At 36.7% G+C, this 18,872-nt stretch overlaps 1 protein-coding gene across 2 annotated transcripts in view; it reads left to right on the top strand.

The window, feature by feature from the left end:
* PKIA (cAMP-dependent protein kinase inhibitor alpha) overlaps positions 1-15,373 on the top strand; it is a 44,356-nt gene extending 28,983 nt beyond the window's left edge. For both annotated transcript variants that reach the window (XM_068186327.1, XM_068186318.1), the window contains exons 2-3: positions 7,774-7,951; positions 12,826-15,373. In XM_068186327.1, the coding sequence (XP_068042428.1) occupies positions 7,801-7,951; positions 12,826-12,905 (231 nt within the window). In that variant the 5' untranslated portion in view covers positions 7,774-7,800 and the 3' untranslated portion in view covers positions 12,906-15,373. The remainder of the gene's footprint in view (positions 1-7,773; positions 7,952-12,825) is intronic.
* The last annotated feature ends 3,499 nt before the right edge of the window (positions 15,374-18,872 follow it).

The raw sequence follows: 18,872 nt of genomic DNA, 5'->3' as shown, positions 1-18,872 counted from the left end.
GATAAGGCATACCCTAAAACCTTTCCTCAAGACTGAACAAATGCAGTTCTCATGGTCTAAAGTTCTCATTCTTAGCCCCTTCCACAGCGTTAAACTTCTGCCAAATATTGGAAATCTGTTTCATAGAAAACCTTTTACCTGAGTGGCTTCCACATCACTGCTTATGTACCTTTCATTGGAAGGCTCATATCTGTCAGTGGGTAATTCACAGAACTATCCTGCTATCAGAGCTTCGGTTAAAAGTTTGCTAAACCTGTATGTTTGTTTTTTTCAGGAAAAAGTTGTCTGTAAGGAAGACAGTGGCTCACAACAGTCTGGCCCAAAATATTTGCAAGTTACTGATCATGACTGTTCAATGTTTTGGAGTTTTTCTCCCCCATGAAGCCATATACAGCCTGTTGTATGTAGCAGTGACTAAATAGTCACTACAGTGCTTTTATCAAGTTCTCTAAGGAGCAGAGTCTCACCTAATGAGACCTGTGTTGATCAATACCTTTAAATCACTGGCTGTGAATGTTGGCATTACTGACAGAAGCGTCTGAAAGAATAAACTCGATTATAGCACGAATCCTGAATTAAAGGCAAGGTTAGGAGCTTCATGAGCAAAGCCCACACAAATTTCCCTCCCCCCTAATCCCCATCCCCTCTACTAAACATCCTGATCCTAAGCAGACATCAGCTTCACATTTCTACAGCATTTCTTGTCTTTTCTGCACAGAGTGTTTCCAAGCTGCCAGTCAGTTATGAATTCTCAACAGACTGGTCTTTTCCAGTAAACCAGCAATTGAGGAAGAGCCCGTTTTTGTTGTTGAGGGGTGATTTTTGTGTTGTAGTCTTCATGGGCTTATTTCATCTCACTGTTCTTTAAGAAGTGCTTCTGAATTGCCATATAAAGACCCCAATAGACAGGCTTTCTCCAAAGGCTGAAACCAGTCCTTTTGAACAAACACTGTATTTGTTCAGTGTACTATTCTGCCTGTGTTCCTTGGTTCAGAACACCACAGGTGCTACATATCTGGTCTTATCCTCCTAGAACCTTAAAACATGGACCTCCTTCCAACTCAGATAGATGTGGGAATGCTCAGCAGGGCTGCCAGGTGTGTGTCATGTGAGGAGCTAAAATGCTCTCACCTGGCTTGAGGCCTTTATCTATCTCTGTGATTATCAAGTGCTTTTAATGGATTTAGTTGTTCATAGAGAGTATCAGAGTGTCCTGAAAAGTAGTGCTTTAACTTGCTCCTTCCCTTCACAAACCAAGAGGTTCATTCACAAACTGCAAGTAAAAAGTCACACAGCAGTGGATGCTTTTTCTCACAAACACATGTTGCCTTCTATTAGTATTCCTTAGGTTAGGCAGTGAACACTGATGGTAGATTCTAGGTCACCCTCCTCTGCTCCTTAACATAATGTCCATATGTAGGTATTTAAATGTGATTAGTTTCTTCCATAGGGTGTTAATTTCAAAATATTAAAATGTGTATTATTATTTTAAAATTACTCCACAAACCATCAATGATATCTGCACTGTATCTTTCCAAAGAACCATTGTCTCTGTAGTATTGCTTCATTGGTTATGTTTGCTTTTTTTTTTATTTATTTTTTACTGCTATTTCACTGCCCAGTTTTATGGAACAGTGGAAGCTAAAACTAAATTTGTGAATTCAGATTAAGTGGTGAATGAAAGACTAAATTGTTATAGTCATGGGCAAAATGAAATTTGCCTGAGCAAGGACATGGTAAGAATTGTAACTATTTGGCTTTTAGTTCTGCAGATCTCTTTAGGAAGACTGCAACTTAGATAACATAGAAGGAAAACCTATTAACTGTCTTTGTGAATGATCTCCCTGTGTAGGTTGTGAGCTGAAGGATATCTAACTTAATAGTGCTGTTTTATGCAGGTTTAAACAAGCTTTTTTTTTTTTTTTTTCTGAAAATCTCAGGTGGTGATTTTCTGTGTTCTGTTGTATTGTTTAACCAGCTGAATTGCCTGCTAATTTCTATTAAGATCTTAGTAGTACTAGGATTGCTATGTATAGAATGTGCACCCTAAAAGTATGCTAATTGTCATATGGAAATGACCTGTTCTCCATTACTATTTCAAGGAGCTGGTCACTTCAGAAACATCAGACAGAAAAAAACTACATGAACTGGATTTTCAAAATGCAGATTAAAATACTGCCCAGCTTGGTATCTTGCATTGTTATGAATATTTTCTTTAATTGGCTTTCAGAAGTTAATGCTATTTTCCTGTTCATCTGTGTCTGTGCAAAAGCACATTGTTGTATAACACAATAGATACAATATCTGTGGAAGAAAAATGCTTTTGTTAAATTGTTCCTCAGGTTTTGCTTTCAGCTTAGAAGACCATGCATAAGGTAGAAATCTATGTGCAGATTGCTGTGGAACAGATCTGTATCTTCACTGGAAAGAGCCCTGTAGCCCTGTCTCTTAGGCTAGATTTGGAACCAAAATTTATTTTAAAAGCATAATTATACACCTTCTCTAAATCAGACATGCTATTAAATGACAAATTCTCTCTTTTTTTTTTTTTTGTTCCCTTGTGAAAGCTGAATATAGATAATCACATTTAAATAATGTGCTGATCGTGATACAACATTTAGCAGCCAAAGCCTGGTAGATTTTTATTTTAAAATCTTTTATTTGATGCTGCCCTTAAGCATAGATAGAGAAAGAGCAGGAGCATACATTGAAGGATTTTACCTCTTAGCCTTGCACTGCAGGTTTGCCAAGAAAATGGCAGCTCTCTGGTGCTTGCCAGCAGCATGTGCCAAATTCATAGACAAGCCGTATGTATGTCAAGTGCCCGCTCTTGTTCTATCTTCCTTTTGAAATAATAATGAATACCAATTAGCACAGGCACTTCAGATTCCCCTGGGCTTCTTTTAGGTATCTAGTCCCTTAAACAGATTTAAGTTCAACAACCCTAGGAACCTCTAGCCCACAAGCAGCAGAGACACTGATTTTTAATTCATGCTGGTATTCCACATAATTAATGTACTTTTCCTCCCAAAACCTTGAGAGCAGTGGCACTGTGTAATACTGGGTTTCACTGAATGATTATGGAACACAGTCAAATTTGGATTACATTTGTGAACTCATCAGTAAATTTTTAGGATTTTTTCTTCAATTACAGAGATTTGAAAGTTTCCTTCAGAGATTTGTGGGATAACATTTGCTATATATAATGTGGAAGTGGAAAATTTAACATAAATTGGATTGTGGAGTTAAAGGAGCATTCTGGTAAATTTCTGAAAACACAAATACTGATTCTTTCTGTACCTGTTAAATTATAATGTTCTTATCATAGAATAATTAAGGTTGGAAAAGACCTCTAAGATCATCAAATCCAAACATTAATCAAACATCACTGTGTTCATCACTAAAACATGGCCCTAAGTGACACATCTACACATCTTTCAAACTTTTCCAGGGATGGTGATTGACCACTTCCCTGGACAGCCTGTTCCAATGCCTGACCACGCTTTCAGTGAAAAATCTATTCCTAATATCCTATCTAAACTGTCCCTGGTGCAAGTTGAGGCCATTTCCTCTCATCCTGTTACATGGGAGAAGAGACCAACCCTTGCCTGGCTACATCCTCCTTTTAGGCAGTTCAGAGTGATAATCCTAACCCTAAACCCTAACCCCTGAGCCCCCTTTTCTCCAGGCTAAACATCATCAGCTCCCTCAGCCACTCCTCATAAGACTTGTGCTCCTGACTCTGCCCCAGCTCTGTTGCCCTTCTCTGGACATTCTCCAGCACCTCAGTGGCTTGATGTGAGGGGCCCAGAAGTGAACACAGGATTCGGGTGCAGCTCTACCAGGACCGAGTACACGGTGACAATCACCGCCCTGGTCCTGCTGGCCACAATATTTCTGATACAGGCCAGGATGCCATTGGCCTTATTGGCCACCTGGGCACTCTCTGGATCATGTTCAACAGATACTGACCAGCGTCTCCTGGTCCTTTTCCACTGAGCAGATTTCCAGCCACTTTTCCTCCAGCCTGTAGCATTGCATGGAATTGTTCTGATGCAAATTAAGGACCCAGCACTTGTCCTTGTTGAACCTATCCTTGGCATCCTTCTTTTCTCCTTCTGCATTCCTGGGATACATACTCTAACCCTTATGTTCAATACAGAATATTCATTAACAATACAGGCATGTCTTGATAGACTGGCTAAAATCTAAGGTAACAAGTCTACCATTCTCATCCTCTGTAATTTCTTAAGTAAATAATTTTCAGCACAACTTTTTGTGAGGAAGGAGTTGGGAAGGGAAAGAGAAAAAAAAAATCTAAGATACCCACATTTCTAGATGTTTATGAAATTGAGAATCTGAAGAAATAAAAGATGCTGTATGAAAATCCCCTGAGCTGTGATGCAAACTCTAACCCATCATCAGGCATAGTGACTCTACATGGGAGGAAAGGTAAAGCACAGCTGGGGAGGATTTCTGATGGGATAGTATCTTATCAGTTACCAAGGAAGCCAATCTTCCAACAGCACGTTTCATTAATCCTTATTCTCTCAGAGCCTCTTTCTTCAGTTTGTTGGTTCAGTTGGCAGAAACAGTGAGGTTTGCAGCCCTCTTGTTTCAATTTAATGTCACATAGCAGAGTACTTCAAAAAAGTTTTGCAACTTTTTGAAAAATTTCAATTTGTAGCACTAGCAGGATTGTGACCACAATCTTTAATGCAGGAGTACCTTTTTTTTTAATTAATGCAATTATTTAGGAAATTCAAATTATGTTTCACAGAGTTATTAGCAAATTCCACTCCTTCCACAGAGACTGAAGGGGGAAAAAGATTTTTTTGAAGTGAATGTTAATTCCTTAATGACTGGTTCAGTGAATAAGTACAAACTACTGGGCACTGAGCCATTCATTGGAAGGGGAGCTCTTGGGTGATGTCAGTGGAGTTCCATATTTATGCAGTAATGTCTCAAGATAATGCCAATACAAAACAGAATGATATTTGTTATTTAAGAGACACAGACAGGAAAATTTGGAAGTGTCATAAATGTATGTTTGATAACATTATTTTTTGATCAGAATGTTGTTAGTAATCCCATATTGAGCATACAGAAAATGAACATTTAAAAAAAAATTCTCTACAAGCACATTTTTCCATGGCTTTATAGCTTGTGTTGTAGCTGAAACTAAATAAGCTTGAGATTTCCCCTGGTGTTCTTCATTTTTATGGAATGTTTCAAGAGTTGTATAATCTTACAGAAGCATATTCTGTGGAGTGCAGTTTGTACATACAGGGAATTTCTTATGGAGTACAACCTGGATTATTTTGCAAGTCTTACAGCCCTACAGCTTGTTGCACCTCAGTCATAGTCTTCTCTAGTTATTCTGGGCCTGATGCACTCATATGCACCTTTCAAAGAAGAAAACAAAACAACTCTGTGGTAGTTTTTTCTATGCTCAAAAATAAATTAATGTCTTCACAGGGGTGATAGCTACGGTGAATTTGGACTGGTCCTACACTAATATGAAATCTAAGCCTGTAATACTATTGATTGCTTTCATGGTTTGCACTTCCTTTTCTACAAGTCACTTGCAATAGAAAGCATGCACAAATATAAGTGAATTCTGCTTTAAATCTTTTAGTCGCTGATTTGGTGAATGCTATTCAGTGAATGGGTCAGATAAGTCTGAAAACTTGTGCTGTTTTCTTATAAAAACTGTCCTCATTGTTTCGCCTCGCCTTTGCAAGTTACATGCTGCATTCCTACATGGTTGATATATTTGGCATTGCAGTGTCTGCACTTTAGGCAAAGAACAAATGGTAGACTTCTCACTTGCTTCAATATTTTTGCAGTGTTTCAATAAGAGGGTGGTTCAGAGGAAGAAATGGATGTGGTCTCATTCTCATAAAAGCTTTTGTTATTAAACAGAGGCACTGTGCTATTTTGTGTGTCAGGCAGTCTTTCAGTCAATGCTGACCTCTTTTCCCTCCCTAGGTGGTGTTGCTAGGTTTTGTGGGTTGATTTTTTTTTTGGTTTTTGGTTTATTGGAGATTTTGTTTCTTTGTTGGTTTGATTTTTTTAAGCAGTTTCCTGTATCATAGTGGTTGATCTTAAAAGTAAAATTAGACTGTCAGCCATTTAGTGTTTGGCATGGGACACCAAAGCTTGATAGCAGTGAACTTCTTTTCAAGTCAGTCAGTCTTGCAATGATACTTGATGTAGTTATATTTAGACTAAATAAAATATGGTGTAGAATCCTTTTCTTGGCTTCTCACACACATCATATGTACACCCTCATACAGCTGACTGAATTTGGGGAGGTGAGGAATGGAATGAAGATGAGAAGTGAAGAGGGTTTGTAAAGTTATTCAGAGGTGAGGGTGGAGAAGGATTGTTTGTTGTCTTTTTGTATATATTTTTAAAATAAAAAGTGTTTATAAAAAATGAGGGATTTATATGAAGAGAGAAAGCTGAACCTTTTGCTGCTGTTAATGTTTGTGATGACTTCCAAAGCCACTTCAGCATCCAGCACATGCAATAGGAACCGATTAAAAAGATTTGTCCATTCTATGCAAATGTGAAATTTTGGCTACTTTGGTAATAACAGCTAAAACTTCTCACTGTAGGCAGCTGTGAGTCGCTGCCTGTATGGCCACGTCCTCTGTCTGCAGTGTGCAAAACCAGAGAAATTCCACTTAGAAATGAAGGAAACACAACTGTGGGGAGCTGCTTTGGTTTAGTAGTTCTGTAGTGTTTTTTTTCTTTAAAGTACTCCTCTAGCAGAAAGCATCTCTGATCCCCTATGACATGGAAACATAAAACATGAGGAAAGCATGGTTGCCTAGCATTTTGCAGGAAACCTGAGACACGTACGCATGAAACTACGTGTGATCAGCGAGAGAAAGTGCTCCTCCCCATACTCTTTAACATTTTATAAATGAAGAAAAGAAAATTCTACTAGCTTAGATCTGCAGCAGAGAGGCAATTCTTTCTCTTACCAAGACTGAAGTAGCATATTGTATTTCCTTTATCTTTGTCAGATCTTGCATTAATGCACATCATCACATTATTCCATAATGACACAAGAAATAATTTCTAATGAAAAGAAGTTCTGAGTTTATACCTAGCTTACAGAGCACTGCTTTCAAACCTGCTTGCTCTGGTAGCATATCTCCACTCATTTTAGGAGCATTATGGTAATGCATTTGCATTAGGGAAACTACCACACCAAAATAAATTAGTTGAGCCTGAAGAGGTCTGTATACAATGCCAAAAATAATACTAACATGAAAGAAAATGTATAAAACATAACTGTGTCTTGTGTATGAGCACAGGGTTCTGCACACAAAAGCATTATCGATTTGTACTTTCTTACTCCTTACACTCTGCTTTTTGTAGAAAGGAACTTTGTTCCACCCCCTGCCTACCTCCTACATCTCAGCTAATATTAAAAGCAGAGACAACTCTATAAAGAAATTATGTTGCTGAGGTCATTGCTTTTATAAAGTACTCACTATCACTTTATGAAGCATGGAAAATGAGGTTGGTTAAAATACTGTTGAATACAGATGGCATAAAATACACACGGTGTTTTTGCTTTCTACTCTGTATCTTCTCTAATTTCTCCAAATTTTGAGACTGGCTATCCAGTAAAAGAAGATGCATCAATCTACTCTGTAATGGGAACTTCTAGTTCTATTCCTAATCCATGAAGTCATCTGGTTTTCTGGTGGACTAAGTGGTGGTTTTTGTTTTTCTTTTTTTCCTCCCATCCAGGTACTGCTATGTGGATATTTGTTAGCAATGACTGATGTGGAATCTACATATGCAGACTTTATTGCTTCAGGAAGAACAGGTAGAAGAAATGCATTACATGACATCCTTGTGTCCTCTCCGGGTGGGAACTCTGGTGAACTAGCATTAAAGTTATCAGAGCTTGATATAAACAAAACTGGTGAGTATGTTTTGGGATTTTATTCTATTTATTTAAAACTAAAATGAGAACTGGTACCCAAAGCATGGTTTATGTGCCCACATGATTCCCTTGTTCCTCAGCAGAAGAAATATTTTTTTTTCTAATCAACATGGGTTGCCTGCAATAAGAATCACAGATTTCATAAATGGAAAGGGTGGTTATTTACAAGTACAACACATCCCTGAATAAAGAAAAGTTTTTCTGCTGTGAGTGCCTGGTGGCGGGTCCAAATCAGGATAAATTTAATGAAATTTAGAGTATAAGGAAGAAAATAAGGAAGTCTTTATTAAAACCCAAGTCTGCATAATATCCTTTAATGGATGTCTCTGAATTGAAGCCTGTAGGAGAAGCCATGTATCTGCTGAAAGGTTGTTGTGAAATTAACTTTTTTTCAGCTGTCAAAGGACAGAACAATAGGAATGCATTATTGTTTGTTTTACCTGGATCTTTGTTTCTGAGTAAATTGTCTCTTTCTCTTTTCTGCTGATACTTGTCCTTCTTTTAAGGTGATAAGCAGTAATGCAATCCTAAATCTTTAATATTACCAACATTTTTAAATGCTTCTGGGTATTCAGTTGAGAGGAGGGAGACAGAGTGGACCTTACATAAAATAAAAATAGTAATACAGCTGGGTATTTATTTTTATGTTAGGTGAGTAGCAGCTAATGAACAGATCTTACAGATATTAGAAAACTCTTTTCAGATGTTAGGGAAGGCTTGGTTTTACTTATTTTAATAATAGCAGAAGAAAATAAATGCAGCAGAGAAGAAACTCTTGGTAAGCAGCTGCCCTGTTCATGCACATACTTTTCTCGGAGATAAAGACTGGAGTTCTGAGAGGCAGTCTCTTCACAGGACAGGCACATGTGGGCAGCATGGTGTTAGGTGGTTGTAGTGCTGTTTTGAAGGAGGGCTTCTTTTTTTTGACTTCTGGACTAATGTACATCCTAAATCATTCCCTTTGCCAGTATGGGACCTAGAGATTCTATATCTATGCAATTCTAGCTGGGCAGGGCTTTAGTTTATTTCTATATTTTAAAAATGCTCTATAAGTATGTGTATAGGTGTGTCATTTTATTTTAGTGGGGACAGGTGTAAAATGTTGGAAAAATAAAAAATAGGTCCCATTTGAAAGGCATAATGCCAATGTTCAGATTTACACTTATCAAAATAGTCTTTGATCTTGTCCATTTAGAAGATAAAAACAATCCCTATTTTTAATTTAAACAGTGGAGTTCTTATAAGCTAGAATTGTGTTTTCAGGAGTTTCTTTAGTTCTTCTCGGTGATCCCTTTTGATGCCCGGGTAACTTAATCAATGAAGAAAAACATACAGAGCTCTTCATAAAATTACCTTAGACAGTAGAAGCACAGAAATGTCTGCATACTTCTTCAGAAGGTTATTCAGTTTCCATAAGATAAAATGAAAATACATTTAAATTCTGTTTTATTAGTACAACTAGTGGCCAAGTAAAAGCCTCCAAACAAAAAATACTGGAAAAGGCATTGTCTTACCTAGCATTCATGTGAGTATTAGTGTATTATCATGTCATGTCATTCCATATCAAGAGAGGCTGAAAAATATTTTGCATGTAAATCCCAGTTCAGAATATATTAATGCTTGTAGGATGCATATGTGCATCACCTCTGACAAGATTAAGAAGAAAACATGTTTGGGGGCTATATCTTATTTCTTTAAAGGTGCATGTCAAACAATTTATGCTAAGTAGAACTTAATTATATAAATATAGACATCAAGTTTTGATTCTGTTCTTTTATTCCTATTACAGCTGCATTTTCTTGCAAAACTGCAAGTGTGTTTGCTTTCAACTGCATGGACTAATGGCAGAGTAGGATAATGCAGATGTTAAAGAAAAAAAAAGGTGGTTATAAAACATATGTAAATTAAACTACCGAAGCATATTTAGTACATTCACTTTGAAAAGCCTGCAGATACATTTCCTGTAAAAAAACAGAACAGTTTTTAACAGCACTAGACTTGTTCAAAGAAAATGTATTTTTCTGTTACTCAGTAGCTGATACCTGAAGTGAGTGTTGGTTAATCCCCTCATCAATGAGCCAACGACAGATAATCAAGAGTTTACTGCATAATTATGTATAATAAGTATAATTACTGTATGATACTCTCCCTTCAAAACAACTGTCCCAGTTTTCTTTGTCCATAGCCAGCTAAGAACCTGTTATTACTTATGGAATGGATATTTTTACCAAACACCAAAATACAGGTTCCAAAGACTATGTCAACATGTTTTATATAAATTAAGTAAAAGCAACACTATGTACATCTGATAGATAAAAAACTGGAAGAGAAATCATAAGACAGAAGCAAAAGAAAGATTTTTAGCAGGGGAAACAGCAGGTAGCTCTCCTGCTCAACACTCTAAAGGTAACCAATGCAATCCAAGAAACTTGATCTTGCAGGTTGTTGCTAAATGAAATAGTGAGGTAAAAGTACAGTGAAGAATGAGGACAAGACTGCAGATCTCATCTCTAAAACAAACTGATGTTTTTCTAGGTGCTATAGAACACAGAAAAGGACATTTCCTTGTAGAAGTTGTAGTGGTCCAAGCATGTACAAATAATGGGGGTAATAGGGTGTTAAAGACCTACATAACTGGAATGAAGAACTGACTGTAGAAATTAGTGAGTGAAAGTAATTGATTTTAGTCCATGGTGGAAATGTCTTGGGTGTAAACAGGGGGAATAGTGATAGACAGTGTAGAGTCAGTAATGTTACAGGAAGAAAATTGAGTTAAAAGCTATACATTAGCAGCACTGGTAACTCTAGCCAGCTGACCTACTCGCACAACTGTATTGTGGCTTAAAGTATTGTACTATTTAGTTTTGTTTCTTTTTTTAATACTGCCTGATGGTTTCAAAATGCTATGTAAAAAGTACAATTTTGCTTTTGAGAGTTTCTAACCATCAGGTTTTAAAGGAAGAACAGCAATGTGCTTAGCAGTTTGGGATTCTCAGAACTACTTCTAAAATCTTGTAGCAGTTTGGGATTCTCAGAATAAAAGCAGATTTATCTCTGTAAATATATTTTAAAGCGTTTAGTAGGAGAGCTTTGCCAGTAGAAAGAAAAAGCTGGTACCAAGATAGTGTATTATGGACTAAATTGATTTAGATTAGTGATTTTTTCAGCAAGTTGAGAAGAATATTTCAGGAAGTGGTATATTAGAACCTTAGTGCTCTTTCCCTGGATCTCTGTACTCTGTGTTTTACATTAAGGTAGTGAAATGGTTAGGCTTTTTGTCTAGGAGTGATTTTTCTTTTAAACACAAATATCTTGCAAGAGTGCTTTTTGCACTTCAGTTTTGGGATTTTTTTCCTATTCTTTTTGTTAATAATATTTCCACCAGGAAAGTTTGGCTTGCCCATGTAGTAGTAGTCAGAAATAATGGAGGGCAGAGCAGGCAAAAAATAAATAAACCCCTGAAATTACACTCATTGCATCTTCTGCAGTATTAGAAAAAATGTAGAAGGTTTGGAGAAAGTGTGTGGACAGCTAGGGCAAAAGAGATTTCTGTCCAATAGTAAATAATCACATGTAGATCCATCCTGATGGAATCCTTTCTAATTTGAGAGGTGAAAGTGAAGAAGAGTTTTCTGGGAAAATGCCTTGCAAAACAATGTGTGTTTACTACTCAACCCATAACGAACAGAACAAACCTCACCGTTCAATGGGTAATTGACTTTCCATGCAACTTTTCATCAGGTTGAATGTGATAATTCACAGTATCCTTTGAGGCATTTTCCTGCCTACTCAGTGCATGCACAAAACACAGCTGTCATGTCTAAGCTGTTTGCAATGTTCTTTGCAAGGCAAAGAACTTTTTTCCCCTACCAGTGTGCCCTTTCTTCTACACAGAAAAGAGAAGGCGTTTATGATGCTTACTTCTATAAACAGAAATAAATCTGCAGATGCACCGTGTGATCTGAAATGAGGAAACAATAAATATCTGCATTGAGAACCCTGCCTTCATTCTAAAGATCTATAGATTAAAATTAACAGGCACTGCTACATCTATCTAAACCTCCATACAACCTAGCCATGGAATTTTCTTCCCTTATCAAGCACTTCAGTACAAATTACTCAGAATCCTTGCAACGTAGAAGAGACAATGTATGTCTTAACGTTATTCGTTGTTGTGTATCTGTAGCTGATCAGTCCAGTATTCAGGGACTTGTCTCTCACTTGCACTCACCTTCCTGTTGCCTGAACCTGTGAGGTCTTTAATTGCTATGTAAAATACAATACTTTGCATATAGATAGTAAAAGCATTTGGTAATGCTTTTCTTAGCCTTCTTTAGACAGACTGTGAGTTGCCTGCTCACTGTGCCTCTGTAGGATGTGATCTGTTCCTCAGGTAGTTCTGTGGTTTGCAGTGAGACAGCTGGACTGAACACTGTGGACATGATGCTGAAAACAGATACACAGAACTAAAGCAGCTTTAACAAACTATTGTTTTTATTGAAGTTGCATCTCTTTGTAGCAAACTCTGTTCAGATTGGTGCAATGAGTTTTTTTTCTGTTTTACTGATATAGCATCATAGTGAAGAATTTTTCAAAAACACTCTACTGTTTTTGTTAAATTCATTAATTTTTAAGTACCTTTGGTATTTATTTAAAGTGATAACTTGTGACTGCAGCTAGGAATTTGCATCTTAAGAGACACTTTCTAAAACAAAGTATAGCTATCTTAGTAGTAAAGAGTTTCATATTTCAGTTTCAATTTCTTTTTACTTTGTTTTTTAAACTGATGGATGATCAATCAGGATTCTCTTTATTTTAGGGTGTATTACTCATCCTTTTTTCCTGTCTTATAGAAGGAGAAGGAGATGCACAACGAAATCCAAGTGAGCAAACCGGGGAGGCCCAAGGGGAGGCAGCAAAGCAAGAAAGCTGACATCCGACTTTGACTGAGTGGAGCAGCTGCTGGATGTTTTCAGGCTACAAGAGTGTGCTGGAACAAATTTGTTTCCATGAGCAAGCTGGTAGAAAAGAAAGTGCATGTGTCTTCACTGCTGGAACCCACTCAACACAATGCTAAAAATCTGGGTACAAGCTGTGACAGAAGACAGAATTTTCTCTACCTCTGTCATTAGCAATGGTTGAACATGTATTGATTTTTTGGGATAGTGTCATCAGATGGATCCCTTCATAATGACTACTCGATGGGAACACTTTTAGAAAGTAGAACAGGTAAATCTTGTAGCAAACGGCCTTTGAAGCATCAGAGGATCTAATTGCGTATCTTAAGCAAAGGCTTGTGTGATCCTCAGAGTTTAAAATTCTCTGGCCAAAGTGTTTGCCCATTATAAGAACTGTAAAGAAAGCACTGTTTTTAGAACTTTGCATCTGTTTTACAGCTCTGTTATTTACAATGGTTTTTGTATTGTACAACTTAGATGCTCCACACTGCCCCTTCTCAACTGCTTATGAAGAATATTTCTGTTACTGTGAATTTTTCTACCACACGTTTTGAAAGGGCTGGTTTTTTGCATAAGGTGGTGATGTGCATATGATAGATCTAAACGTCAACCGCTAAATTGATTATGCCTAAACCTAAATGACTCAGCAACACTCTAATTTGTTACTAGATGAGCCTTCAAAACGATTTATTAATGTGAATACTTGAGCGTGTGTTGTGTCCTTGGTACAGTTTTGCCACTCGCCTGTAGTTAGTTGCATATCAGAGACTCAAATTGGATCTTTTATGTTATTCTTGCCCATTTTTCTAATTTTGGTCCCAATTTCTTAATCTTTCTCTGAGATATTTTTTTAAAATGTTATTCTGAGTATTTTATTGTTATGGTAGTTTTAAGGATACATTTATAACCTTATATGGGTTAAAATTCAAACTAATTCCATGGTGCTAGAGGTTTTCCTGATTCACATTGTAAAAGATAGGCCTTGTTTACACATGGGAAAATAACTGGCATAGGTTATTGCCAATTATGTATTCTGAAATGAGTTTTAGAATGCAGTATAGTCCAATGAGTGGCTCCTGGGCTGGATCCAGCAAGGGGTTGGATTCTTACTATTCCTGGCCTTTGCCTCAGTTGACCAGGCTGTTGCGTTTGCACAGCCAGTAGCCTGCTACTGATGCACCAGAACAGCCAAGTGCTAGAATCTGCTACAGTAGCCTTGTGGCTTGGAGTTGGGTAGGGAGGTGAGAGACTTGGCATCTAGCACCCAAAGACTAAGATTTTTTCCCATTTCATCTATTCCAAAATGACAGTCCAAACTGGGCCTTCATCAAAATACCAGGATAGCTTGTCCATTCAGGACATCACTTAAAATATCTACAAATTAATAACCTGTTCTGCAGTAGCTATTGCTGATTGATTTGTTTTTCCCCCTCGTCCTGCCCCAATACACAAGGCCATACATGAGGCTGAATGCTGCAAAATGGGGCAGCCACACCTCTGTGTGACTAAGGTGAGTGAAGAGAGTGACTGATAGTAAACCATGGCAATCACACAAGCACCAATCACAAGGTCAGAAGATTTGTTTTCTTTTATTAATAGGAGGTGATGTCACTTTATATATAGTATATATATATATTATATATATTTTTGTGTTGTTGGTTTCAAATGTTATGCACTTTTTAATGTTTGTAAACTTTTACTAATGAATAGTGTGATTGCTTCCTGAATATATTAATCATCAGTTAACAAAACATCTTTGTGGCCACAGCTGTTTGTTTCTACCATATGTAACATAGTACTTGTCACCTGAAAAAATTTTTGTGAGATATGTGGAGGAAAAAAACCCACTTCTGATCAGTATTATGAGATCATTTATTAGTGTTAATAAAAACAAGCCAGCCGTATGCTTGTGGCTCATGTGTGTAATATTAACTCTCACCTTCTAGTGTTTGGAAGCTGAATGCCTTGCTGTCTTATTAGCTGTCAAATGCTCTATTTTCTTGGTAAGAGAAGTAGTCCATTTGCTTTGGAAATACTGTTATCCTTAAACAATTCTTATTCATTTGTTTCACTTGGTGTTCCTTTCAAACTTAACACATTATTATTGACCTTTTAAAAAATTATTTCTCCCCCTTTTGCTCTTGCATCAAGTCTTCAAGCTGAATTGGCTGCCCTTTGTCATGGACTAGTTACTGTCAATCTAGCAGAAATGCCAGAAGGAAATAGGATTTTAGAGTTTTTTTATAGTGTTACTTTATTGATGATCCACAAAACTTCATCAGTAAAATGTTGCAGAAAAACGCAATAGTGAAATAAATATTTGCAGTATATTAAAGTGATGGTTTTCCTTATTTTCCTTCACTGCCTTTCTTTATTTCAGAATACTTTCCTTCTTAATTATTTTGTGTTGTTAAATAAAATTAATTTCAGCTTTTCCTCTCTATCTTGTATCTTTTTTTTTCTTGTTTTTAAACAAATTATTGAGGCTTTTGCTGGTTTTTGAAACGCATTTCTTTGTGATGGAAAATAGTGCTGTTAATTTTAGTGGGGTAAAAGGCTATTTATGTTCCTCTTCCCCCAAAAGTGTATAAGTGCTTGATTTATCACTTGAACTGTACTTGCTGTCTTAATTTTGGATATTTCTGTATCATCTATAAGCTGGCCTCACTTAATGTAAACATGTGATTAGTCTGTGCCAAATCACAGCACTGTATCTTGAGTATTATTGTTACTAAAGCAATCACAGAAGAGCTACTTTAAATATATTCACATCTTTACTTCTGTGTAATTGCATCATATACAAAGGATACTGATGGCAGAACCAGACTTTGACTGGGTTATTTTTGCTTTTGTAAGTTATCTTTTTCAGTTCACCTGATACTCTGGCTTCTCTTCCTGTACCTTCTTTCTATTTTATTGTGTTCATGATAGTTAAATGTCTGTTTAATCCATGCTTATCTTAGAAAGATCTTCACAAAAAGCTATATAGACACAATAAAGCCAGGTCTGGAATATCAGCATAATAGAATACCACTTATCCTTAAAAGGTTTGGCTTTCGTGGGATGGTGGTGGGTTTGTTGTTTCATTTTTCGGGGTTGTTTTACAGTCTCTTTAGACAGATGTTTTCAGTGCTTTGGTCACTCTGAAGGACCATCTCTTAAAAAGTCTCTGTTTTCATGTTCTTGTTTCTATAATGAAGTCTATGACTATATTCATTGAACTTGTAGGGTTCAGGTTCCCTGTCCACTTGAAACAAACAGGACTTTTAGCACTATAATTGGACAGAGATATTGGCATTTCTCTCTTCAGCTTATTTCCATTGATGTTGGCCATGCTCTTCAAAAACCATGTGTTAAAAGACAGAAGCAAGCACACACATTTGTTACTTCATCAAACCATCATTATAGAGCCAAAAGTTCACCATGACCTTTGATAACACAATTGCTGAATGTGAAAAAATGTCAGTATATTTCATCCTCATCTGTGTAATTTCTCTTGCATTTTTATCCCAAAATATTGAAGTGGGAAGAGGTTTATTCTCATAGGAGGGCAAATGGATAATTAATTATCTGGTTCCCTGAAGGAGCAACTACGAAAGGGGTTAAGATGGAATTTCTACGATATGAATGCCTTTCTCAGCTAAATTGGAGAATTTTAGGTGTTCTTATGTTTGTATTTTATGTTTCAGAAACATCACTGAATTTTGTTCAGACGAAAGACTGAGAGCTGCTGTTGAGACTGAGCACAGTGTAGTAACCTCAGCTTTGACAGAGTTTGCCTTACCTCAGCAGTGGTAATGGTTAGTTGAATGTTGATTTTTGGTGACTTGTTACTTTGTTTTGCTCTGCATCTCTTTCTGGATGGTTTATTTTCCTGTGGTTCCCTGATGTACAGTAATACTCTAGAAATACATGGGATGCTGTATTATTGTATATTGAGTGACTAAAGTCTTGTAGAGGAAAAGACTGTTTCACTTAATCTTTTTGGTCAATGCACAGAGCGGGATCTGTTTCAAAGTTCTTTTCACAAGAGAAGCAACAGAGCCAGGAAGGAAGCATGAATTCAAGAAGATAGGCCAGCAATATGAGGAGGATATAGTTTCTTAATAGTAAGGCAGGTGGGCCCAGTGCACAAAATAGCTTCCTCCCTCATATGATGAACAGTTAGGATGTGTCGATAATAGCTAAGAAGAAGTCAAATTGTTCAACTTTAGGTGATATTTTAATTTCAGAACCAACTTCAGGTTCTCAACAGTACATTATAACAGAAACATCCATAAATCTGTGGCACATACCCTTGACACCAATCCTAGTATCACCAAGTTTTAATGAAATCAAAAGTATCTCTTGTTCTCTAACAAAGAAAACAGAATGCTCTTAAAAAGCAGAAACACTTAACAGATAAGAAAATTATAGAAATAAGGGTAGTGGCAGGATCATTCTCACTGTTTTTTACATCTTCAGGCTGAATTTATTTTTTCCTGCAAGAGAGTAGGGACAGAAATTATCAATGCAGATGAGTGTTAACTCACTATTTAATAGTGAGTTAACAAAATATGAACAAGTTTTAAAGCAGAGAGTAAAGCTAAACAAAAATATAGTGCACCCATGCTTACAAAAAGCATCCTGTCTTCTGAAAGCAGCAGGACTTCATGTTCTATCCTTTTACATTGATTTTTACATTAGGAGCTGCTGATGTTTTAGAATGGAGGACAGGACAGACTTGTCAACACATGATGTGTGTGTATAAATGATGTCTTGGTATTTTCAGGCAACACATGCTTAGGTACCCTGAAACCAAATGTTTATAAAAAGACCAGTGCTAGTGATGAGTTCTTAAGGTAAGCTTTTAGCAAATTACCCATCAGCATACACTTTCAATTCTATTTGCTGTTAGGAAATTCTCTGGTGCTGATCCATGAGTATAGTGTGATAGCAAGTAGCTTTACAAAAGTTCAGCTGAGACAGACGATCTTGAGTGCTCCCAAAATGTCTGAGACAAAAATGTTCATAAAAAATCCACACCATCTTCTTTCAGTAGCAAAGACAGATGATGGGTTTTTTTTGTATTTGCTAAATAATAGACCTATTTTATCAGTGGTTAATCAGTTAATGCTTAGATCTAGTTTTGTGAAAAAAAAAAAAAAAACCTCTTGAAACTGAAAAATTAATCATGTTTTTGCATACAAAATGTAGCTTGGCAGTAATCTATAGGAAATACTGACATATCACCTACAAGAGGTATGGGAGAACCTTGTGGAGAGATCAAATTTTGAACAGCTCTGCATGTGAGTTGATCTAGTCTACATTTGGTTTGTTGCATTGGCATGTAAATTATGTCTCATTGTGTTCATCAAACATGGGTATTGCAAAGAGAGACACAAAACCATTTTTAAGTATGAACCCAGAAACAGGATTCCAAGGCAGCAAAGAAAACATTATATTTTTAACCACACAGTGTGCTAACAGATCTGTTTCATTACTCGTATCTTTTTATTTGCAGGTTCTTCTTTTCAGTAAAAAAAAGGATAACGCATGACTGTACAAAGAAAGTCAGTATTAGAATATGCTCATCAGCAAAACCATGCATTTTTCTTAGAAAAATTCAGTTATTATTAGGGTCCTCAAATCGCAAGTATCTAGCCAATGTGTACTAGCCATGTCTTTGATGTGAGAAGCTAATCATTCAGTCTTAGTGAAATTTCACTGTTTCCCACTACTTCAGTCAACAGTAAAATGCCTTCTGTTACCCACATTCTTTCCAGTTCAGTGAGAAGCTGGCTATTGATGCAGGAACACATGTACTGCAATGATATGTATCTGCTGCTTTAATATTCTCTCTACTAATAGAACAGAACATAGATGAATCCTTGGGGTCAGGATCTACTTTAAAATGTCCTGGAACTTCCATCACTTGTGGGAATCCAATAACTGGTCTGGAA

Source organism: Anomalospiza imberbis, chromosome 1 (genome assembly GCF_031753505.1).
Source record: "Anomalospiza imberbis isolate Cuckoo-Finch-1a 21T00152 chromosome 1, ASM3175350v1, whole genome shotgun sequence".
NCBI lineage: Eukaryota > Metazoa > Chordata > Aves > Passeriformes > Viduidae > Anomalospiza > Anomalospiza imberbis.
Note: the sequence above shows the minus strand (reverse complement) of the source record. Positions and strands in the feature narration are given on the sequence as shown.